Source organism: Ovis canadensis, chromosome 6 (assembly GCF_042477335.2).
Source record: "Ovis canadensis isolate MfBH-ARS-UI-01 breed Bighorn chromosome 6, ARS-UI_OviCan_v2, whole genome shotgun sequence".
NCBI lineage: Eukaryota > Metazoa > Chordata > Mammalia > Artiodactyla > Bovidae > Ovis > Ovis canadensis.
The window spans coordinates 121892882-121918026 of NC_091250.1; the positions used below are offsets into that span (position 1 = coordinate 121892882).

The window sequence follows — 25145 nt, forward strand, 5'->3', positions numbered from 1 at the left end:
ACCCACCCTGCTATTACTTGTGCCCCATCATTACCTCCCCCACTGTCATTATACCCATCATTATCCCCCCCATCACTGCTGCTCCCCATCACCCGCCCCCACCCCCCCCACGACCGAGAAACCCGAGACGGGAGCCACCAGCAGTAATTAGGTAATGCGCCGAGTCCAGCCACTGACAGGGACACAGAGCCCCTGGGTTCCACGGAGCTGACCAGCCCACCAGCTCGGGTGTCCCCAGAGCCCGCCCGGGCTTCACCGGCCTCAGTGGGGTCTGCAGCAGGACACCTACCTGCACGTTGAAACCCTGGGCTACCTGCCCCTGATCCACGTCACAGGCTTGCAAAGGAACCAAACAGCTCGGATGCCCAGGCCCACTGCCCCCACACTCCCTGAGGGCAGCAGGTGCCTCCGCGGTCAGCACCCCAGGAGTGGGTGTCCATCCTGACCTGGAAGGCTGCCTTGCCCTCTTCAGCCCACTACCCCCTCCCAAACCTGGTTCCCTCTCCCTCTGCGAGGTCAGGACCCTCTGCTAAGTGCCTGGAGGGGCAGCACCACGTTCCTCACCCGCCTCTCCAATCGCCCTGCGCAGACCTGCCCAGAGTGACCACTGGACCTGATGGGAGAACGAAAAGGCTCCTTCGAACCCTTAGGCCACTGATCATCCACGGAGCTTGGCTTGGTCACCCCCTGCCCCACTGACCTTCCGGCATGACCCCCATGGACACGCACACAGCTTTCTGAAAAGCTGGCATGAGTGTGTGGTGGTTAAGGATAGCTCAGGTCACCGGTGTGCCCAGGCCAGGGCCAGTGCAGAGCAGGCGCCTGAGACACGCTTGAATGCAAAGCTGTTTCCTGCCCTGTCATAAGGACACAGGAAATCGCAACAGCCCGGAAACCTCACACATTCAAGCTCAAAATTTACATGTCTAGGAAGGTGATACTCGCAATCACAGGAGACCGAGGCTCTAGAAGGAAGTGCAGCTCAGGTGCCAGACTGTGCAGCCCACCTGGGCGAAGGGGAGGCCAGGCGACCCCTCCTCAGCCAGGGTGTGCTCTGCTCTCAGAGGCCTGGGGAGATGCAGTGGGCAGTTTCCAGTCCCAGATCACACAGCCACAGTCTGACAAGCGGTCCTGGGGCAAAGAAGGCCCCCAATGCTTCCTGCTCTGAGCCATCATTTCATTAGGCACACATACTATGGAATGGACCGTGGACACAGTCACAGAGGTGTCTGCTCCAGGAGTGCCCACCTGCCCACCCGATGGAGGCAGAAGTAGAGGCTGGAGAAGCGTGGAAACTCACCAAGGCCACAGGTGGCCAGGTGCAGACACACGGGAGCTAGAGACGCTTAGCGGGCCTGTGACCACACATCCAGATGCTCCTAGCTCAGGGATGCCCTCAGCAGGAAGAAGGCCCTGTGGGAGAGGCAGGGATGGGCAAGGGCCACCTGCCCTCTTTTCAGGCCACCCGGAGGGCCTTGAAGGGGAATCTAAAGCCCTGGGCACAGGACACTGCTGCCCACCGCCTCTGTCACACAGCTGGTCCCCTGGACTCTGGAGCCACTTCCCCAGGTGGGCTGGGGTCAATTTCGGGGGGAACTGGAACTGCAGCACCTCCACCCCGTGCGCCTGCAGCCTCTCAGCCCATTTCAGGTTCAGACAAACAAGGACGGCGGGCCGGGCAGGAACCTGGACCGTCTGCCTACAGTTGGGCATGACTCAGCTTTGTCTCCACTCTCGCTCTGCCAACAGGAGAAGGTGGTTTAAACAAACCCTGAACAAGAAGGAAAAACAACAGGACCCGTGCGCTGCAGGTGGACGGGCAGCCACCCCACGTGTTCTGTAACACTGCTTTCCATCCACCCGGGTCCAAGCCTCCTGGGAGTTGATCTGGAACACCAGTTACTCCTTTTTTGAGGCAGCAACTTGAACTCGACCCCTCTGGGCTCCTCACGCCCACGCCCCCTAAACGTGGTCAGGAGGAAGATGGCAGGAGCTGGAACGTGGACCAATGGGCGGCCCTCATGTTACAGATTCACGCTGGGACCGTGAGGGTCAAGGCCAGGTATACACGGAACAGTCACAGGCTGACCTGCTGTCAGCCCCTTAGGAGACATTTTAGGAGGGTGTGGGGGACCCCAAGCGTCTTCCTATCCTTTGTTCGAGGCCAAGTGAGCCTGTTAAGCCCAACAGCTCCTCATGGACACTCACACGTCCATCAGCGCCTCTCCTTTCGCCCCAGCCGTGGGGCTGTGGACGAGGGTTGGCCTCACCCTGTTACTAGGGGGCGCTCAGAGGCAGGGCCAGCCTGCTGGCTGCAGAGCTGGCCAGCTGCGGTGCTGGGCTGCCACCCAGGAACCCATTCTTGGTCCGCAGCCCCTTCTGATCTCTGACAGGGGTGAGGAGCACAGGCTCGGGTCAAGTCTGGAAAGAATCCTGGGTCCACTTACCCCTCCACCACCACTGAGCTGCTGGGTCTAACCTACATCTGCAAAGAGCAAATAAATCCTTGGGTGGGTTGGGGCGGGGGTTGTGGGGGGTGGAGGGAAAGGAGCCCTGTCCACCCATAGCTCAGCCAAGTAAAAACAAACACAACGTGTGTGTGGGGCGTGGGGAGCTGGGCGGGCTAGCTCCACGGGGTGAGCTGGGAAAGCCTCTGGTTGCCACGGAAACCTCCCCCCTTCCTCCGCTGGGCACTGTGCAGGAAGCCCAGCTACTTGACTCAGCATGACTCATCCGTGCTCCAGAGCACCTTATCCCGCTCCGGAAGCATGACCTTGAGCACCACCCCACCACGACCAGCAGCCCCAGGGGCCAGCCTCTGGGAGGTGATGGGGGGTGTCATGAGGGACTCCAGGTTGCCCACCCTGAAGGGCAGAGGAGCCGTGCCCACTGTGCCTCCCAGGCAGCCAGCCAGAGACCCTACCTGGGGGCCCTGGGATAAAACTGTCCTGCTTTACCATGAACAGGGAACCTGGAGAAGCCCCTCTACAGCTGGGCCGAGACCCACGTACAGAAATGCTGCCCACGGCCCGGGTCCTGTCCCCAGGACACCCCAGGGGCCCGCCAAGAACCCCCCACCACCGTTGGGCCACGCCCTGCCCGCTCTTCATGACTCACTGCGTCATCATCAGAGTTTACAGGACTCCTCAGCGAGCCACTAACATTCTGGACATGTCCCTGGACCTTGGCCAAGCCCAGCTCAGCCGCCTCCAGGGGACATAGCCGGCAGTAAAGGGCCGAGTGTCCTCCACTCTGCAGCTCAGCGAGGTCACGTCCACGTCTACCACCAGGGCTGACGGCCTTGCAGTGTTTTCACAGTGGTCTCTGTGAGACTCACAGGTGGGCCGTCCGCAGCCAGGTGCCATTCCTTCTATACTCCAGCCTCAGTCCCCCAGGGCAGGGAACGAACCTCGTGGGCCACTCTGAACCGGGCAGGGCGCTGTGCACAGCCCAACTCCATGGCTAAAATGCTCTCATGCCCATGTCCCATGCCCATCTTGCAGATGGATAAAGTGAGGCTGAGAGAGGGTCAGGCCCACGTGCAAAGCTGTGGGGACCAAGGCCCTGCAGTCATTCCTACAGAAGGCTGTGTGATTCCACTCAGCGTTTAGAGCACGCCCCCACAGGCAGAGCACCCAACTCTGCTCACCACGTATCACCTTTCCGGTGTGACCCTGCCCTCATCCATCTCCCAGGAGGTGCCGGAGGGAACAGACCCAGACATCCCTGGAGCTCACCTCCTCTGCCACACTGGTGGGCCTCACACTGGCACAACCCCCTCTGGGGGGGCAGGCCTCAGGCCTGGGCTCCCCTAACAGGGCCCCTTTGGGCCAAGACTCGCCTGATCAGAGGTGTGCCCCCTGCCCAGTACACACATGGTCCCAGGGTGAACCTGCTACCCGCCCACCCCCGAGTACTGGAACCATCACCCAGCGAACCTGGCATGAACGCTGTGTACGCGTGACCTTCTGCCACCAGCATCTAACAGGTCTAGATTCTGCTGGCTTCATGCACAAGCCACAAAGCTCCCCCTAAAACCACCCTCCAGAGACGCTCACTTACGCCGATCGTGAACTTGAACTTGAACGGTGGCCCCTCAAAGAACGCGGCGCAGTTGTCGTCGCTGCCGGTCACCAGGCGGTACGGCCGGCTCTGCTTGATGTCCACGCTGTTGATGACTTTGTTGTGGCCCGTGATCTCACCCACGGAGGAGCCGCTGTCCCACAGGAAGACGGCTCCGAACCTTCACCCAACGAGAGGAGCCACAGGAGAGAAAGGTCAGGCCTTGCCAGGTCACTGGGACAGGCAGCTGTGTCACTAGCGACCAGGGGCAGGGATGCCGGGGGGGTAGCCCTGCTCACGATTGTGCATCACACGTGCTCCCAGAAAGAACCAACACATCAGCAACCCGGCTTCATCTGAAATGCGGGAGAGCTACTGGGAGCGGCCCCGAGGGGCCCCGGGTGACCGTGTCTTACAGCCCAGACTCAAGGAGCCCCCCACGTGAAGATGCCTCAGAAGCACTGGCCGGCCGAATGGCTCAGGGTTCACCAGTTTCACGAATGATTTAACAAGGGGGTTGGGGGAGTGATGGGGGGTGGAGGTTGGAGGTGGGGACCAGGAAACACACCAAGTACCGGCCCCTGCTCACAATGAGACGCCGCCCTGCAGTCAGCGAGCAGTCGGCAGTCAATGAAAACGTGCTGTTTGCACTGCGAGCTATGACTCAGTGAAGAAGGAATCAAGACCAACAGGGATGACATAAGAGAGGATGGAAGGATGAATACCCATCAGGATACCCGTTAAGAGAAAGCCTGAGGAAGGGAAATGGAGACAAGTTCAAAGTGCTGGACCGCAGCAGCAGGGCTGAGGACGGAACCCCGCCTGCGCCTGGAGCCAGATGTCTGGAGCAAGGTCCAGACCCTGCTGGTCAGCGGCGCTGCGAGGGCAAGCAGCCGCCCAGGGCCACCTGCCCGGCATCCTCCTCCCAAGTAAGGCCATGCAGGGTGCGCCCACCTGGCGATCACATCCAGCCTTCCACCCTCGGCAGGTGTGGCGGTGAGGAAGCTTCGGGGAGGAACCCCAGTAAACACTCTAAGCAGCCCCCATGGTTTGACCTGCTCCGTCTCCCTGTATCTAGAACGCGTGCGGGACAGCACGGGTTCCAGGAGGCGAAGGGCCGAGGATGTCGGAACAAAGGAGGTGCCTGGGTCCAGAGACAAACCCGGGGGGGGACCTCCCCGTGGTGACACACGGTCTTCGGATGTGCACTGCTAAAGCCAGCCCTGTATTGAAGGCCCAGCACCCACAGGACTCATCACGCACCCTGCCACCCCCAGTCCGAGCCGCATCGACGTCACTGCAGCCCTCCCACCGGAGTGCCCAGGAGAGAAAGCCAAGCAAGGGACATGGACGAGGAGAGGGGGACGGGGGCAGAGGCCAGACTCACTTCTCCCTTCCTTCCCCGACCACGGCGATCCTCTTACTGTCTTCTGTCCAAGCAATGTCCTTGATCTTCCCAGCGAAGGGCTGGTACTCATACTTCAGCAGGTGCTCTTTCTGCGTGGTGTCCCAGATCCTCAGCTTCCCAGACACGTCTGCGGGCACAACGGGGTGGTGAGGGCCACGCTCACCTCGGGGCCAGGGCTGCGTGGGCTCCGGGCACACCATGTGGCGCTGCCCGCGGTCCCCAGGCTGGTGGGCTGGCCGGAGGCGCAGTCATCCATCAGGTAAGCAGCACTCAGACGCCATCACTGAGCCCGCTGCCTCTGTGAGGACCAGCATAGGGTCCCAGCATTTCCCCAGGGATCACGGGCCCTGCACAGGCCATCAGGAAGCCCAGGGACTCACGGTGGCACCCCCCGAACCCTGGAAGCAGTCTGATTTATGACTGTATTCCTTTCCTTGAAGAGGGTCGAACTGGCACACGGACTCAGAGCAACTTCCTTTAACACTTAGGAGCTAAAGATCCTCATTTGCAAAACAGGACAATCCTAGTGAGGCTGTCTCTCCTGTGTGGGCGCTGTACTGACCAGTGGAAATGAGGGGTGCTCCTGTGTCCTACAGGCCATGCTCGTAGAGACAGGCACCCTGCCAGCACCGGTGGCTGAGAGCCTCCCAGGAGACACACAGGTCGGGGCTGGCAAGGATGACACTCCAGGCAGAACCTGATGCCAAGCTGGTTTCTCACTGCAGTACTTGCGGCTGATCAGTGATAAAGCATCACCGCCTCCCTGCCCGCCTCCACCCTGACACCCAGTTCCCAGCACCAACCCTGACACGCCCCTTCCCAAAGGAGCAGCAAAGGCGGAGTGTTTTACATGAACTCTCACGGCTGGCTAGGAGCTCAGCCCCACGTGGGTCGGGGGTGGGGGTGGGGTGGCGAGGGAAGTCCCATCCCCCCAGCAGTTCTGTTCACCCTGCTTCCAGGATTCCTGGCCGCTTCACTGAACATGAGGTCCAGGGGAACAGCTACTGTCTCCTGTTTGGGTCCACTTGAGGGTAGGCATCCCCTGCAGACGCGACCCCTGCCCCTTGCGGCTCTGCAGGTCTAAAACACCCCCTACGACTGCACCCGAGGTGGGATAACCAGCCACCAGAGAGCTGTTGTGCCGACAAAGTGAGTCGACACGTGCAAAGTCTCAGACCAGCCCCCAGTCCGCTGCAGTCTAGATGAGTTAGTCTTTAACTGGTCAGTGGGTTGCCTAAGGCTCTGCAGAGGTCACTGGGGACCCCGCCTCTGCGGGCGCACACCCAGGGCTCCCGTCTGGCCGTGGGACAGCTGGAAGGGAACATGGGCTTCCCTGTGAACAGCACGGATGAGGGGGCCCTGGTCTTTGGACTGGTCCAGCCGGACAGCCTGGCATGCTGCCCAAGGTGAGTGCAAAAGCTGACCCGAGCGAGTTAAGCCCCTTAGCTGAACCCACGGTCCGGCAGGGAAAGGCAAGAAAGGGGAAGAGGCCGGAGAAGGGAAAGGTGTACTGTGTGTGCAGGAAGGACACGTACACCAACGCCCGTGCTCACGTGTACGTGTGTGCTCACATTCACCCATGTACTAGGCCGTGCAGTCCCCGCGCTCAGGCCAGCCCAGGGTGCTACACGGAGTTATGGAGAACACAGCAGCATCTGCAGCACACGTCAGAAACAGTCTCACCCCTGGTCCCCAAGACAGCAGAGCTGTTTTCCCCCTCCCCAGGCTCAGGGGGGGACCGCCTGCCCTGCCCTCAGCTCACTCTCCCCTTAACAGGCCTGGCATCACAGTTCTTCTCCACCACCTGCCCCCCGACCCTGACTTGGACCATCAGCCCCCTCTGATGAGCCCTGCTGGTACATTTAATTCTTTTCAGGAGCACTTGGGCTGGAAACAGAGGGGTTAGAGAACAGGCGTGGCCCCACTGGCTGAGGGCAGCCCTAAGCGGGTACCCCTGGAGACCAGGCCCCTGCTTGCAAACACAAGCACGCATCCACGTGCTGCGCTCACAGGGCCCCAGAGCAGAGACCCACAGTGCACGGGGGCAGACAGGGCGGGGGGAAGGGCTCCCTCCCTCCACAAGGCCTCCTTCCACCATCCAAGAGGGTCTCTCCCCAGACAATAAGCTGCATCCAGAAAAGAAACAGGATCTGCTCATGGTGAGCCTGTGCCCCACACTGTGTGGGGCTCACACCAGCATCACTGTGGTGTCAGGGGTGGAAACCCCTATGCAGCCCCAGCAGCCTGGGAAGATCCCCTAGAAAGGTAAATCAGGCCCTGGAATGGCTCTACCCTGAGGACCACCAGCCAGGAGCGAGGGTCCCCAAAGGCATACACTGCTGTCTGGTTTAGGGGCTGGGGGACTGGGCCCCTCACCCAGGTCTTCAGAAAGGTTCGATCCTTTACCTGATGTGGACCAGCCAAACTTACGGGGATCTAAAGACTCACAGATCTGAGGCTGGATCCCCGACTGGGAGTGACCGCAGGACTCCTGAGGTCCCAGGCCCCCCAACCCCACCCTGGACATAGCAGGTGCTGGGTAACCCACTTTAGCCAGAGAGCACGGCACCTCTCCAGCTCCATACTCTACACGCAACACTATCTTTAGCCCAGAGCACTAATCTCCGCGCAGTACATGTTTCCTGGTCTTTGCTCCATTCAAAGGACCAGCTTGCTAGAAACGTAAAGCACACCACCCACGTAAAGCACACCACCCACGGCCTGCCAGCTAACAGCCCCACCCCACTCACTTCCCCACCAAACCCGGGAGCTTGCACGAGAGGGAAAACGTGAGATGGAGCCTTTACTTCTGCGGACTGTCCTTTGCAACGGCCTCTGTACCAGCAGGCGAGGACTGTGCTTCCTGCTGGTTCAATGACCTGCCCCGGGACCGGAGGGCAGGCCTGGGCTCGCGAGTGATTCAGCAGCCGGGCTGCGGCTCCCAGCACCAGGCTGCTGAGCTGCGCCAACCATACTCCTCTCCTGAGAAGACACATTTTAAAAGGCACCAGGGCCAAATCCTGGGCTTTAAATGAAGAGGCATTGTGCTGGCAAGCAAAGCAGGGCCAGCAGGGGTGGGGAATCACAGGGCTAGAGTAAATCATAGGATATAAATTAGAGCAAGTTTTACAGATGGAATCAAGAGTAGGTCTAAACATACAAATCATTAAGGGCCCACTTCGTGCCAGCTCCTGGCCGAGCCCCACACACACAACCCTGGGCGGCTGGCATCAGCCGTCAGCGAGCACGCCTCTCACCCCGGAGTGTCCCAGAGTTTCAGGCACAGACACCCAAGCACACGCATTGCTGCCCGGGGTCCTCCCCAAACCAACCTGGTAGGAACTAAAGCTCCGGTTTATAGACAAGGCAGTTAAATCAAGGCCCAGGAAGGCGAGTTATTTTAAGGAAGGTTTGCACAGGTGGGAGGACTTCCCTGGAGGCTCAGCGGTAAAGGAGACTTGGGTTTGATTCCTAGGTTGGGAAGATCCCCTGGAGAAGGAAATGCCAACCCACTCCAGTACTCTTGCCTGGGAAATCCAAATCCCATGGACAGAGAACCCTGGCAGGCTACAGTCCATGGGGTTGCAGAGACAGACAGGACAGAGCAACTAACCAACAACACAGCTAGGAAGCGGCAACCCCTACAGGGACAACTCGACGCCGCCTGCCAGGCACAGAGAGGGCAGTGTAGACGAGCGGCCACTGGTATGTACTATCCCTGCCCTTCTCCACTGGCCATTACTCCGTTCAGCAATTTGCTCACTTCCATCCCTCTCCGGGGGGTAACTGACAACGCTCACATCAGCTCATCCACTCAGCCCTTCCTGGGGCCTGAGACCCGGCTGGACGCAGGCAAGGCTGCCCGTCAACACCTGCTGAGTGTACGAGCCGATGAATGAATGGGAGACGCAGGGGGAGCCAGTCTACCTTGTGTGCCCCGCCTTCTCAGCTGTAGACACGACCGCATCGGGGTGAACCCACCTCCTTCACCACGGTCACCTCATGTCCCTCCTCTTGCCCAGCCTCCCACCGAGTCACACAAAAGTCCGGCTGGAGGGAGCCAGGACCCCGACCGCCCAACAGAATGAGTGCTTGCCTAAGGCCAGAGCTGTGCTCAGTACAGGGCAAGGGGCAGCAGAGAAAGGATACACGAGGCAAAGCTACAAGTCAGAAACACACACACACACTCTCATACATAGAAACACACACACATTCACACACAGACACACACACAAAGAAACACACACACTCACAAACACTCTCGCACACTCACACAGAAACATATGCACTCACACACACACAAAGACACACACACGAGGCAAAGCTACAAGTCAGAAGCACACACACACATTCACAGAAACACACACACTCACAAAGAAACACACTCGCACACAGAAACACAAACACACAGAAACACACACACACAAACACACTCACAAACACACATAAACACACACACACACACATGAGGCAAAGCTACAAGTCAGAAACACACACACAAACACACAGAAACACACACACACAGACACACACACACACGAGGCAAAGCTACAAGTCAGAAACACACTCTCACAAACACACACACAGACACACACACAAACACACTCGCACACTCACACAGAAACATACACACAAACACACACAAGGCAAAGCTACAAGTCAGAAACACACATAGAAACACATACAGACACACACACTCACAAAGAAACACACTCACCCACAGAAACTCACACACACACACACAGAAACACACACACTCACACAAAGAAACACACTCGCACACAGAAACACACACACACAGAAACACACACACACAAACACACTCACAAACACACACAAACACACACACACACGAGGCAAAGCTACAAGTCAGAAACACACACACACAAACACACAGAAACACACACACAGACACACACACACGAGGCAAAGCTACAAGTCAGAAACACACTCTCACAAACACACACTCACACACAGAAACACACACACAGACACACACAAACACACTCGCACATTCACACAGAAACATACACACAAACACACACGAGGCAAAGCTACAAGTCAGAAACACACATAGAAACACATATAGACACACACTCACAAAGAAACACACTCACCCACAGAAACTCACACACACACACACAGAAACACACACACTCACACAAACACATACACAAGAGGCAGAGCTACAAGTCAGAAACACACTCACACACAGAAACACACACACAAACACACACTCACACAGAAACATACACACAAAGAAACACACACACTCAGAAACACACACACACAAACACACACAGAAACACACACTCACACAGAAACACACTCACACACAGAAACACACACTCACAGAAACACACACATACAGAAACACACAGAAACACACACACAGAAACACACTCGCACACACAAACAGTCACACACAGAAACACACACACAGAAACACACACAGACACACACACATACACAGAAACACACAGAAACAGTCACACACAGAAACATACACAAAGAAACACACAAACACACACACACTCACACATACACAGAAACACACACATACACACACAATACACACACAAACACTCGCACACACACAGAAACACACACATACAGATACACACAGACACACACACAGAAACACACAAACACACAGAAACATACACACAGACACACACAAACACTCGCACACTCACACAGAAACATACACTCACAAAGAAACACACACACACAGAAACACACACACTCACACACAGACACACTCACAAAGAAACACTCGCACACAGAAACACACACAGAAACACACTTGCACACTCAAACACACACTCACACACAGAAACACATGCACACATGAGGCAAAGCTACAAGTCAGAAATACACACACACATAGAAACACACATAGACACACACACACTCACACAGAAACACATACGAGGCAAAGCTACAAGTCAGAAACACATAGAAACAAACACACTCACACAAACACACACAGAAACACACACACACACAAGGCAAAGCTACAAGTCAGAAACACACACACAAACACACACACACACAGAAACACACTCACACAGAAACATACACACACACAAAGAAACACACACTCACACACACACAAACACACAGAAACATACACTCACAGAAACACACACACACACAGAAACACACACTCACAGAGACACACACACACAGTCACACACAGAAACACACATACTCACACACAGAAACACACACACACAAAGAAACACTCGCACACACAGTCACACACAGAAACACAGTCACACACAAACACACACACACAGACACACACACTCATACACAAACACACAAACACACTCGCACACACACAGAAACAGTCACACACAGAAACACAAACACACACAGAAACACAAACACACACAGAAACACACACACAGACACACACTCACACTCGCACACTCACACAGAAATACACTCACAAAGAAACACACACACACAGACACACACACAGAAACACACTCACACAGAAACATACTTGCACATTCACACAAACACACATCACACACAGAAACACACACATGAGGCAAAGCTACAAGTCAGAAATACACACACACATTCACACAGAGAAACACACAGAAACACACATAGACACACACACACTCACACAGAAACACACACGAGGCAAAGCTACAAGTCAGAAACACACACGCTGACTCACTCACACACACATTCAATGGGCTTTGATACATCACAACACAGCTGCTCTAACGGCTCGTGAGCAACCCGCTGACCTCTGAGTTGGAATCAGCTGGAACACTGCCAGCTACAGCTCTGGAAAAGGGCTTCTTGGTGGCTTACACTTTCCACTCTGCCCCACCCACCATCCCCACTCTCCTGGACCTTCGTCCCTGCCTCCTTCACCCAACCCCCCAACCTTCCCAAGCCAGGCTCCCAGGACTCGGGGCGGAGGGTGGGGTGGGCTACATCACATGCAGCTGGAAGCCATGCACGCGGACAGACAGGTACCTCCGGAGGCGATGTAGAAGCCGCTGGGCGCGTACTTGGCCACCACCACCTGGTGGGCGTGCTCCGTGTAGATGTCCGCAATGGCCGGATTCTGCAGAGAGGAGACCAGAATGAACACAGGCAACCCAGGAGCAGGCAAACTTGCTTTCCACTCTCCGGATTAACGGAGTTGGGTGGGAAAATGACCCACGGACACACACAAATACAGACGCCAAAACCTCCATAAGGAAAACCCCAGAAGTACGCTTACCTGCCTGGGTGACAAGAATTCTAGGCAATTTAACTCCTTTATAATATGTGAGGTGACTTGCTTTCTTTTGGTACTTGCCAAACAAATACATACTTCCGAAATACACATGGGACATGAAAGTTTCCTTAGGAAAAAAAAATCTACGACTCTTTTCTCCCACTTGTGGGGGCTGCCGCCTTCTCTGAGTCCAGCTCCCCAGAGCGAGTCTCCCCCGTTCCGAACCAGCTCTCCCCAGGCTGCCAGGTGGGGTCTGACCCAAACCGGAGCCTCTGGCCTGGAGAAGCAGGAACACAGAGGCGGGTAGGCAGCTGGGGGGCCCTTCCTCATTCAAATCCCTCAATTTGGGAAACTCCCTTTCGTGGCTCAAATCCAAGGCTGGCTGGACTCTGCAGTGAGAACTGGGCCAGCGTCGGAGATCAGGAGCAGCTCTCTGGACTCAGTCATCAAGCTTAAATGTACAATTTATCAAAGTCGATCACGGCACTCCCCGGCACACACAGCAAACCTGTGGCCCTGTGCTCAGATGCTCTGTCATCAGAACCCAGCGTCCTCCCAGGAGGGCAGAGAGAGCCAGGCATCTAATCCCCGACACCCGCCGATATGCGCTGAGGAGCCAAGTGCCTTGTGAAAGGACCAGCTACGGGCTGTGAACGCATCGGGTCCCAGGGAGGCTGCTGCGGGCGCATCTGACCCGCCTCCCCAACTGCCCCCACCTCTTCTGACCACCTCTCAGTCTCCCCATCCCCGTCTCTTAATGCCCCTCAACAAGGTCGGAGGCCCGGACTCTTCTCAGCTTCTTTCTAGCCACAGGATGGCCCGCCCCCTCACCCAAAGAGTCCGGAGAAGCATCCTGCTAAGTCCCTGCTTCGGCAACCACCCTCCTACCATTCCTGCAAGCCCCCCAGTCTCCGTAAATGCTGTGCCCTCGCCAGCAACACCTCTCCCTGCCTGCTAACACCCACTTATCAGGCCTGAAGAGCCATCTGTGTGAAGCCTGCCGTGACAGCCCCTCTCTCTCCTGTGCCTGCAAAGCATCTAAAAGGACACACACCACGGTCCGTGGCCCCCGTATCCCTCTCCTCAAGCTCCTCTTTGACCTGCTCCATGTGCATCTATCTCCTTTAATCATCACAGCAGTTAGCAAACGACAGATGCTCAATTATTTTTTTGGGGGGGTAAAAGTTTACACAGTCCTTTTACCCCTAGGACTTAGTGTCACATGATAGAGTAGGTACTTAACATATGTGGTTCATACATTAATCCAATGCAGAATAAACATAAGCAAAAAGTGAAATCAGAGAGACATCAACCATCTAAAGATACTCTGAATGGCAAATAAACCCGTGCAAAGGTGCTCAGTGTCATTAGCCTTTTGGGAAACGCAAATCAGAACTACAGTGAGAAACTACCCTATACCCAGGAGGGTCAAGAGAATTAAGACTGACGTCACCAAATGGTCGCAAGGATGGGTGGGGTACAGTCTGGAATGTTTATCTACTGCTGGGGGGAATGTAAAATAATACAGCTGGAAGAGCTGGGCTGGTTATTTATAAAGTTAAACACAACATTTGTGCAAAAACCCCACTCCTAGGTATTTACCCAAGAGAAAGAGAAGTGCATGCCCACAAAAAGATACACATGAAAGTTCATGACAGTCCCTAAGTGGAGAACAACCAACCCAAAGGTTCACCCCCAGGTGTCTGCAGAAGCAAACAGTGCTGTCCACCCAGGGGAACACTACTTGGCAACAAAAGGCCACAAACTGCTGAGGCCCCTCAACCACAGGAGGAGCCTCGAAAGCCTCACACTGAATGACAAAGCTGGATGCAAAGGAGAACCCGCGGCAGGAGTCCGTTCTGATCAAAGTCCAGGAAAGGTCAGCCCACAGGCCACAGAAAGCCGGTTGTCGTTGGGGCTGCCAGGGCCTGGGGGGTGGGGGGCAGGGTGGAGAGGCCCATGGGAGTGACTGGAAAGCTTTTAATTTGTCAAAACTCTAGTTGTGCGTTTGAAACGGATGGATTTTATTGTCCCTAGATTACCCTGCAATAAAACGATGATGTGTAGGACCCAGTAAACGTCCATCCGAACCCAACCTGCTCCTTCCCAGGTTAGCCCTCTGGACTGGAACGTTCTAACAAGGACAACCTCCCTCACAGAGAAGCTGGTGAAAGCGGCCTGTGGCCCGGTGGCTCCAAGGCCCGTGTTCTGAGGCTGACGGAGGGCTCTCAGGCCCGCATGTAGGCACAACAGGTAGGAGACCAACCCCCAGGGGAACTCATGCCCACGGTGATGCCCAGCCCGGCCCTGCCCTTAAAGGGGAGCGGGAAGGGGCGGGGGTCACGTGGAGAAGTGGAAGGTGAGTTAAACAGTGGTCCTGGGAGGCAGTCCTGCCCCTACAGATCCTTCCCCTAAAGCAGCTGGGGCGAGTGAAACCTTGGGTCAGTCCCAGCGCCCCCGTCCACATTCCCAACACAACTGGGGGCGAGCTCTCCAGGCTGAACACAACAAACAGAGTCAGCAGCAAAACCCCGCCCCCAGCTCCCCAGCCAAAGGGGACGCCTCCCTGTCCCCAAAGCGTCTGTGACCGCCCAGGCTCATGGCAAACCCAGCTGTGCAGGGCTGGGGCGCCCCTCCCCTGGGACTTCCTTCCTGCCCTCCTCCCCCCACCACCCCCCCCATCAGGGGACAGGGGCTTCAGGCAGAAACCAGAAGGAAGCCTTGGCATTTGAGGCCCGTGGATGCCTAGCGGATGTGGGCAGAGCCTGCGAAAACCTCCTGTCGTCTCGCTGGGTCCCGAGGCGCATCCCAGCCCTGCCCCCCACCCTCCACCATTGGCGTGTCCCTCTGCAAACCCCACTTCTGACCCCAGGCCTGTCCCGGCCCCGGCCCTGACCCGCTCGCTGTTCAACCCTGCCCTGCCCTGCCCTGTGATCCTAGGCTTGTCCCAAGTCCATCCACCTCATCTTCCCACCCTGGCCAGATTCCAGTTTTTCCTGTCCCTCCTGGGACCAGGACAATACCGTGACAACAGCTGAACTGACCCCTCTGCCTTCCACTAACGCACCAGGCTCTATGTCCAGACTCTGATCACACATTCAGAGGACCCTGGACCATTCCCACCTCCCACCTGTGTGTGGAGGGCCATCCCCAGCCCAGCAAATGAAGCATTCTCTCCCCATACCTTTCCACACGTGGAAGGGAGAATTCTTAAAGCACCCCCCGCCCCCAAAGGAGCTTTCACATTCCTGTGTCCTCTGAGGCCAGAGGTCACCACGGCACTTTACAGATAAGGTTAAGGGGTGGCCCCAGCCACAGGGCATGGCAGCTTTGCCTCGGCACGCCTGGAATCCTGTGGACATGTCACCACATCAGTGAAGCCACTGGACACAGCCCTGCTCCTCTGGAGCTGCTGATGGCCCGTGGCGGCCTCCTCCAAACTCCAGGCAAAGTGACCTTTTGGAGGATTAAGTTTCCAGAGCCCTGGCTTTCTAGACACACCCAGTTCCTAAAAGCAGGCCCTAGAAACCGACCTGCACGGCGAATGTGACCTGCGGGGCCCTCTGCTCACGGGGGACCCAACTCAGTGACTGCCAAGCAGCTCCACAAACCTCTCTGCTTCCAGCCCTGCAGAACTGAACCTAGAGGCTCAGTCCACGGTTCAGCCAGCCCATCCCGCTCGACCTTGGAGGCTCCCTCTCTCATCCAGAGGAAGCAGCCCTAAGCCACAGTCCAGAGTCCATTTTCCATTCTGCCCCTGCCCTCCTCCAGTAGGTCACTCGCTCTGACATTCTTCCCTTTTTTCGCTGCAGGCTGGAATACCTTCCTTCCTTCCCAGATGACCTTCTCCAAACTACCTTCTAACGCTTGGGCAAAGGCTCCCCGCCTCCTCCAGGAAGCCTTCCCTGATGCTCCAAGGTAGAAATGATCTCTCCCAGCCCAGAAAGCCCACACTACCTTTCCTACTCTCCGACCCTTATTATTTGCTGCCTTGGACATATGTCATTCTTACAACTGCAAAGCTTCTCACCAAGTGGACCCCCACAGAGGGCAGAGCCCAGATCTGATTCACCACTACAACTATGACCACTGCACCCCACCCTCTGAAAAGACTGTGGCATGCCAGTCCCCAGCAGCCATTTTTGAAAACACAACCATCATATGCTGATGACTACTCTCAGACAGCTGGGGTGACCCTTCAGTTGATTCTCTTTGAAACCTCACAGTACCTATGGGTAACCTTAGGACCCCATTTTACAGGCAAAGAGGTGGGGCAGAGAGTCTTGGAGGGATGTGCCCAAGTAAGTGGGGGGGACTGGGACCTGAACTCAGCTGAGCAGCCGTGCTCCTCTTGGTTCTTCTCCATTACCTATGTCTGGAGTCACTGTCAGCCTGACTCCTAACTCAGGGAACAGAGGTTTGCAGCGATGGAGACAGCTACCCAGCCACCCGCCTGGAAGTGTATAGTCTGAATGGAGGTGGGTGGGAGTGGCCACGCCCAGAACCTTCCTTCTGGCTCCCTGCCCAGCCCCGCCCCTGAAGCAAACCAAGCCCTAGAACAGGGGTTCCCAGGGGGGTCCCCCCATGTGAGAGTGGGCACACCACTCCCTGCTGGGCCCAGCATGATGCCACCTCCCTTCCTGTCCCTCTTTCCCTCTGCCTGCCCAGGGCCTTCAGAGGGGTCAGGAGGGGAGACTGTGGGGGCTAGGGTCAGCCCCCACGGTGTAACCAGGGACAGGGCTGCCGCTCTGCTGCAACCCTTTCTTTGCCTCCCTGCCAAGGGCAAGAAATGGTGGCTCAGATGGTACAGAACCCGCCTGCCAATGCAGGAGACGTGAGTTTGGTCCTAGGGTCGGGAAGATCCCCTGGAGAAGGGCATGGCATCCCACTGCAGTAGTCTTGCCTGGAGAATCCCATGGAGAGAGGAGCCTGGTGGGCTACAGTCCATGGGGTCGCAAAGAGTCAGACACGACCGAGCAAGCACACAGCAACAAAGGATAAGACAGACACCCAAAGCCCACAGTGAGTCCGCAACAGTGCTGAGAGGACACAAGCTCAACTTCTGCCCACCTCCGTGCCCCTGTATTCCCTGCCAGACTCCCCCATCTCTGTCGTCTCAACCCCCCTTCCTGGAAAACTCTTACTCACCCTCCAAAACCCAACTCAAAAGTGCCCTTGCTCCAGAAACCTTCCTCGAGGCTCTGTGACACAGCTGGCCCTTTCCTCTTGTTCCCAAAATGCTGAGGACACGCTTCTTTTACAGCGCTAACCTGGTGAGTTAGGATGTTACCTACTGGGGTTCTTCGCTCACCCCTGCTGACATTTCTGGGGAACTCTTTGTTGCAAGACAGTCCTGTGCATTGTGGGATGTTTGGCAACGCCCCTGGCCTCTGCCCACTAGATACCAGTAGCACAAAAATGTCCTGAGATATTGCCAAATACCCCTCAACAGGGTGGGGGTGGGGGCAAAACTGCCTCTCACTGAGAACCACTGATTTAACCTTGGGCACCAAGGCTACTGGCTGGGCTTGGCAGGACGAGGAATGTGTGTGGGAAACGTCAGGACCGAGGGCTGGATGCAGCAGCTGACGATGCCTTCATCTTCGAGCAGCCAAACTGGCCTCCCTCCTGCCTCACATGAATTCCCCAGGTGGTGAAGTGGTGAAGAATCTGCCTGCCAATGCAGGAGACGTGGGTTCAATCCTTGGGTGGGGAAGATCCCACCGGGGAAGCAGAATGGCAACCTGCTCCAGTATTCTTGCCTGGAAAATTCCATGCACAGGAGAGCCTAGGGAGCTACAGCTGGTGGGGTGACAAACAGTGGGACACACCGAGCATGCATGCACCGGCCTCATACCTTAGCTACAGAACAGTCTCTCCACTGACTTGACTACACGGCTCATCTGTTGAACCTTTTAGTGGTTCTGGTGGCCTCGGGCCAGGGCTGGGCTGCGGTGGGGTGGCCTGACCCCCAGCACCAGAGTCCAGCACCCTCTCCTGCCTGCCTATAACTCCCCCCACCCCAGGGCTCCGGCCACAAGGGTCAACAACCTGTGCGGGACTCTCCTGCCAACCCTGCTCCACCTGACTGGTCCCTTCCTGGGCCCCCAGCTGCTCAAGGCCCTCTGGGATGACACCTCCTGGCACATTTCTGCCTCTCGGCATCAGTCCTGACTGTCGGTTTCCCCTGGAGACGGTGAGCTCCGTGAGGACTGGCCTTTGCTGGGGAGTGTCCAGAGCCAGGCCTGGGCTCCGCTACAAATCAGGTGCTTATATACACCTATAACAGGATCAAGTCAGGCTCAAGCACAGGAAGTGGAGGGGGCAAGGAGGGTGGGAGAGAAGTGGAAGTGATCCCCTGAGCCAGCTGACACTCAGGGTGGGGGGGGCGCTCCCAAGATGACTGGCAATGGGTGGACACTGACATCACAGCACAAGCACCTGAAGATCATTAGCCCAGAAGCCAGTGGAGCATGGCCCCACCCTTCGGGACCCCCCAAGAGCTCTGGAGCCTTCTCTGAGCCCAGCATCCTTGCTTGTTAAAAGGTCAGACCACAGGACCCCAGAGCTCTCCTAGCCCGACCCCTTGTCTGTGCTGCCCGCTGGCCTTCTGTCCAGGTGGCGATCAAACACGCCACCTCCTTTTGTCCTCAGGCGCCCTGTTTCAGTCCCACCCAAGGCAGCGAGCTCCACAGGAAGGGGCACTATCTCCATGCTGCCCATAGAGCACGCAGTCAATCTGGGCAGGGGGCAGGGACTTGAGGCACGTGTCATGGGACAGAAGGGACAAGGTCGGTCCTCCGGTGGCCATCTGTCCCTTCGTGTACACACCCCACCCCCACCTGAAGGGGACGCCCAAGGTGGTCCTTCTGCACGCTGACTGGCAGTAGGTCACCCCATGGGAAAATCAGCGCTGGTCTCCAGGGCTTCCCAGGTGGCCCAAGTGGTAAAGAACCCACCTGTCGATGCAGGAGGCATGGAGACGCAGGTTCGATCCCTGGGTCGGGAAGATCCCCTGGAAGACGGCATGGAACCCACTCCATGGATCACAACAGAGTTGGACATAACTAAGCACGCAGCACGCATGCCAGCTGGCCTCTGCCCTGCTGACGATGAGCCCACAGAGCCCGTGCTTGAAGCACAGAAACACCAGACTGCTACAAACACTACACCCCTGGGATTCAACTTCACATAATCATTTTCCCCACATATGTGCGTGTGTGTATATAGTGAGAAGACCCCCCGGAGAAGGAAACGGCAACCCGCTCCAGTATTCTTGCTTGGAGAATCTTCACAGACAGAGGAGCCTGGCAGGCTACAGTCCATGGGGTCACAGAGTCTGAGCGACTACTGCACACACATATAGTACATTCTAGCTCTGGAATGTAGGGACTGCAGAGCTTTAAAAGCCGGCCCCAAACCTGTCTGTATAGCAGATCTGCTGGCTGCTACTGGCAGCGGGCACTCACTTGCCAGAGCCAGTTTACAGGGAAGTGATCCCAGGCGGCTTAGAACGTGATGAGGCTCCTTCACAGCCACTGGGAGCAGGGAGGAACCTTCCAACTACACTGCGGGCACAGGGCAACAGGGCCTCAAAAGTACAAGTGTATCAGGCTCCCTCCTTCTGGAATGTTCCTTTCTGGATGGCCATCTCACTGCCTGCTTTTAACCCGGCAGAGAATTTCCTCTCCTCTCCTAGGTGTGGCAATCAAATGTATTGAGAGAAAAACAGATGAGAAACGCTCTTTGCCACCAGCTTGAGAAGTGCCGTGATGCTTGGTTCACAAAGCAACTTTGAAGGCAGCAAAGTGAAGGACAGCTGTGGCTTCAAGTGGAAGGTTAGCAAGGGCCTGACGCCTGCTTGGCGGGAATAAAGGTGGTATCTGCCACTCAGTTGTGTCCAACTCTCTGTAGCTCTCAGGGCTCCTTTGTCCATGGAATTCTCTTGGCAAGAATACCGAAGTGGGTTGTCATTTCCTTCTCCAGGGGATCTTCCCGACCCAGGGATCGAGCCTGCATCTCTTGCGTGGCAGGCAGATTCTTTACTATCTGAGCCACCAGGGGAGCCTTTCTTACTTCCATACAGTAAACCTTCTGTGGCTGCCTATCATCTCCGCCACACAGCCTGCCTTTCAATCAAGAAGGGACTTACTGAGCACCGGACTACGTGCCCGGCGCTGTGCTAGGCCGGGACATGGCAGGTGAGAGTGGCTACTCGCCGTCTGGCTCCTGGAAGGCCAGGATGGGAGGGCCACTTAGGAGGTGAAGCTGCCACAGCAATTGGGCAGCGAGCCATGCTGCTATTTGAGCAAAGAATGTGCAGACAAGGGACACAGCAAGGCTCAAGTCTGGAGACCCACACGCAGCAAGCTCCAGAGGGGGCGTGGAATCCGGGGGCCTGGAGCCCCAGGGAGGGAAGCTGGCAGTGAGGAGAGGTCGGGGATGCAAGGCTGGACGACAGGGCACCATCGGTCTCGGATGGGAGAGCCAAGGAACAGCTCGACCCCGTATTTTAATAACTGGTCCAGCAGCAGTGATGAGGGCAGGCTGGAGGAGGGTCAGGGAGAAAGGCCAGTTTGGCCTTTGGTTTTTGCAGTCCAGGCAAGATAGCACGATGAGGGTGGAAACAGTGAAAAATCGTCAGATTCAGAAGTCTTTGAATGCAGAGGCAATAGGACTCAATGGAGAACTAAATATGGTGTGGAAAGGGGAAGTCCAAGGCTGGGGCCAGAACAGCTGGCAGAGTGGCGGTCGCCATTCTGAGGATGAGCACGTGGGAAACCCAACTGTGGGGAGGGCGTGTTCAGTATAAGCCGCCCATCAGACGTTCTGTCGGACATTTCCCAATCTGGTCCCCTCCTCCCTTTCGTGTCTCTTCTGGACTCAGCCTATATTCTAACCAGACTGAATTCCTATTTCAATATTCATGAAAGTAGTGTCTTTTTTCCCCCCAGGAATACTCTGCCCTAACAAAAATTATTCCCACCTTGACTTGAGCAGCAATGGTCCGCTCCCATCAAACAAAAGCCTAAATGCCTGATGGGACTTCTTGAACAGGGTGGGAGGAACACACCTGCACCCCGGTGCTGTCTTGGCCCTGAAGACACTTAAACAGATGGGAAAGGTAAGCAGACGCGCCCTCCAAAGAGAATGGTAAACTCGAGGGGGTACTGCTAAGGATGAAAAGCTCAGAAGAGGGGCTTCCCTGGTGGTCTAGTGGTTGGGAATCCATCTTGCAATATGGGGGACATGGGTTTGATCCCTGGTTGGAGAGCTGGGATTCCCTCCAGCCTCGGGGCAACTAAGCCCTCATGTTGCAACTACTAAGCCAGGTGCCTCAACTACAGAGAAGCCCGGGTGCTGCAACAAAGACCTGTCGCAGCCAAAAATAAATAAATATTATTTTAAAAAAAAAAAAAGCTCAGAAGAACAAGCAAGCAGAAAACAGAATAGGTTCCGTAAGTTAGGGAATGCCTCCTGCAAAGAGGGTGCTTGTCTGTGACCGTAAACAGCGTCTCCATTGGAAGTGGCTCCGTTTACTGGCTGCCTTACTACTACCTCGCTGAGCTGGACCCCTGTTCTGAGCAGTGGGTCCCCTGGGCGGGTGGATCGGGGAGGTGGGGAAGAGGCAGTTTAAAGGAGAAGCTGCAGGTTAAGAACCTTTCATGGCACCAGACACACAGTAGGTCTTCATGGGCAGGCTCCCATCTGGAAGTGAGTATAACCCGCTGTGACGTGTGCGTGCCTTGTCAGGGGCAAACCTAAGCATTCATTCCGCTGCCCCGTATCCCTGAGAATGCCTTCACTCGTTTTATTTGATAAACTACAGTATCTATCTACTCAGGGCCATCTCAACTTTTCTTTTCTCAATATCTCAGAAGCTCTCTGGAGACCTCTGGATCTTTACGATCTAAGTCCTTGCCCATGTTTTCCCCAGTTCTGAGTGAGTCGGGATCAGCTTTCGAGGAATCTGTGTCTAGCAGAGGAGCTGTTAGCACCTTCAAAGCACATTCACACACACCCACCCCTTCAAGTGAGGGGCCAAGCCATCCTGGGCAGGGCAGAAACTGCCAAATGGAGCTTTGTCTCCCAGCAGACTGCTTGGGGGTGGGGCGGAGAGGGGTGCGGCAGCAGAGCCAGCAGCATCTCAGACCTCACAGACAAGGACACCAAGACCACAGAGCCCCTGCACTGCTTCAGCCAGCTCCGAGGTTCAGAAAGCAAGGCTATCTCCAGAGGGACAGTTCCAGTGCCCCAGGGGAAACCACCAACATACCCTGAATTTAAGCTGACATCCCTTGAGGGGGCATCACCAATCAAAGCCATCCACTTACAGATTGTGTATAAGCCCCACCCAGGAAGCTCAGAGAACCCTCCTCACCCCCAGACACTAGGGAATGGTCATGTAGGTACCTCCGGCTTCCACCCCCACCCCCCACTCAGTCTAGGCACAGCAAAGATTTCAGTTTGTAATCTCAGCAGTGGGGAGACTGACAAGCACACCAGGTCATATCGATCATTACAGAGAAGTAACGGAATATTTTCGAGGATTTCCCAAGGAATGGGCTCTAGAAGCCTTCTCAGCCTGGGTACAGGAGGCCTGTGCAGATGATTCATGGGGATAAACTGGTTCCTTATTCTGCAGTGGGGCTCAGACCCCGCGAAAGGGAAGACCAGGCCGGAAGGGTGGAGACCTGGGTGTGAGCCCCGCTTCTGCCACCCTGGGGGACCGTGGGTGTGCCATAAGTATGGGTGTCCGCCCGGCAGGCAGGGTCTCAATCAGGGGGGCCCAGGCCAGCAGGGCAAGCCGGGGAGCCCCAAGTCATCTCCATTTTACAGATGAGTAAACCGGGGCTCAGAGAGGCCGAGTCACCAAGCACCTCAAGGGTCAAGGTCCGATCTCTCAAACCCAGAGCCCTTCACTTGAAGGGAACTAAATCTGAGCCTCGGCTTCCCCCACGGAGAAAGAGACTTGGGTCTGGATAAATTTGCAACTGTCTCCCTGGGCTTCCGAGGTGTGGTCCCCGAGGCTGAGGGGGGCGTGGCGTCCTCGCCCCAGGCCGCCAGGCCGGAGGGGAGAGGGTGCAAGGGGAAGGATTCACCCCAGAGCTGGGCGGGTGGTCAGGGAAAGAACCGGCATCCGGGCGGCGGCCGGTGGAACGGGGGAGGCGAGGTACTCACGTCTATGTTCCTTAGGATGACGCACTTGCCATTGGTGTAAAGAAAATTGTTGCCCTTGGGGTCGCCGCCGACGATTTTGGAGACACCCCTCTCCACCTGGGGGAGGCTGGCGAACACCTTCTCTGCAGAGACACAAACGCAGCCAGGCACCTGAGGGCCAGCCCCACGCCGGGCTGAAGGCGGAGGGGAGGGAAAAGGGGAGAGAAAAAAGGAGAAGGGGGGGCGGCCCTGGACCGGTCTCTGCCGGTCACCTGTTGCCTCCAACCTGGAGGGGCGGCCGCCACTTTGAAGGAGCGCAGGGGACGGGTGCGACTTCCTGGTCCGCGCGCTCCCTTATCCAGGCCCTGCACGGAGATACGGGGGCTTCCGCGGGGCCCCGACCGCATCGCCAACTTTGGGGCGCCCTCCTCGCCTTCCCCCGCCGGCCAGGGACTGCCGCCCGGCGCCCCCGGGAGGGCGGCGGAGCGCTCACCAGCCGGCTCCCGCACCCCTCCCCCGCGCCCCGCGGACCTCGCCGGACCGCCCGCACCCGGCCGATGGCCGAGGGGGCCAGGCAGGCAGGCAGGGCGGGCGCCCACCCCCGGGGCGGGGGGCGCACCGGGCCGCGGCACTTACTGATCTCGTACGGCATCCTTGCCCACTTGTTACCGCGCCGCGCTCGCCAGAGAGCCTCCAGGGGCCGCGCGCGCCGCGAATCAGACCTGGCCGAGGCCGAGCCCGGGGACAGGGGCCGAAAGGCGGCGCCGGGCGTGCAGGGCGCGGAGAGGGGCGGGGGGGGCGGTCCGAGGCCGGGTCTCCGAGGCCGGCTCGCGCCCTGCCCTGCGCGCTGCCGCTGCGGACGCGCCGAACCCGGAAGCGCGGCCCCGCGCGCGCGGCTCGCCCCCCAGCTTTGACCATATATAGTCAAGCGCTCGGCTCGGCGGCTGCGGCTCCGGCGAGCCTGCGCGGACCTGGCCGCCGCCGCGCCCCTCCCCCTCCCGGCTCGGGTCCCTCCCCCTCCCCGCTCGGGCCCCGCCTAATGAGTCCCGCCTCCGGAAGTGACGTAAACCGCGACCGCATGAAAAGGCGGCGTGGTCAGTGCGGCGCGTTAGAATGCGCCTGGGGGCCGGTGGGGCAAGGTTGGGTAGTGGTGGGGAAGGGTGGGCTGAGCAAGTTGGGGTTTTTTTGGTGAAGTTTTGCGGGCTCTGGAATCACCAGAGGCACAGGATAAGGCTTATGTTTGCGTAGCGGGCGTTTACTGAG

General features: G+C 57.0%; 1 protein-coding gene across 2 annotated transcripts in view; it reads right to left on the reverse strand.

Moving 5' to 3' along the window:
• The window catches only part of WDR1 (WD repeat domain 1), a 43115-nt gene extending 18185 nt beyond the window's left edge, over positions 1 to 24930 (reverse strand). The window contains exons 1-5 of one of the 2 annotated variants that reach the window (XM_069593255.1): positions 24519 to 24930; positions 23904 to 24025; positions 12476 to 12566; positions 5450 to 5597; positions 4063 to 4243 (exon numbers count right to left, since the gene is read on the reverse strand). In XM_069593255.1, the coding sequence (XP_069449356.1) occupies positions 4063 to 4243; positions 5450 to 5597; positions 12476 to 12566; positions 23904 to 24025; positions 24519 to 24534 (558 nt within the window). In that variant the 5' untranslated portion in view covers positions 24535 to 24930. The remainder of the gene's footprint in view (positions 1 to 4062; positions 4244 to 5449; positions 5598 to 12475; positions 12567 to 23903; positions 24026 to 24518) is intronic. The other variant, XM_069593256.1, reaches the window with a different exon arrangement.
• Positions 24931 to 25145: the final 215 nt, after the last annotated feature.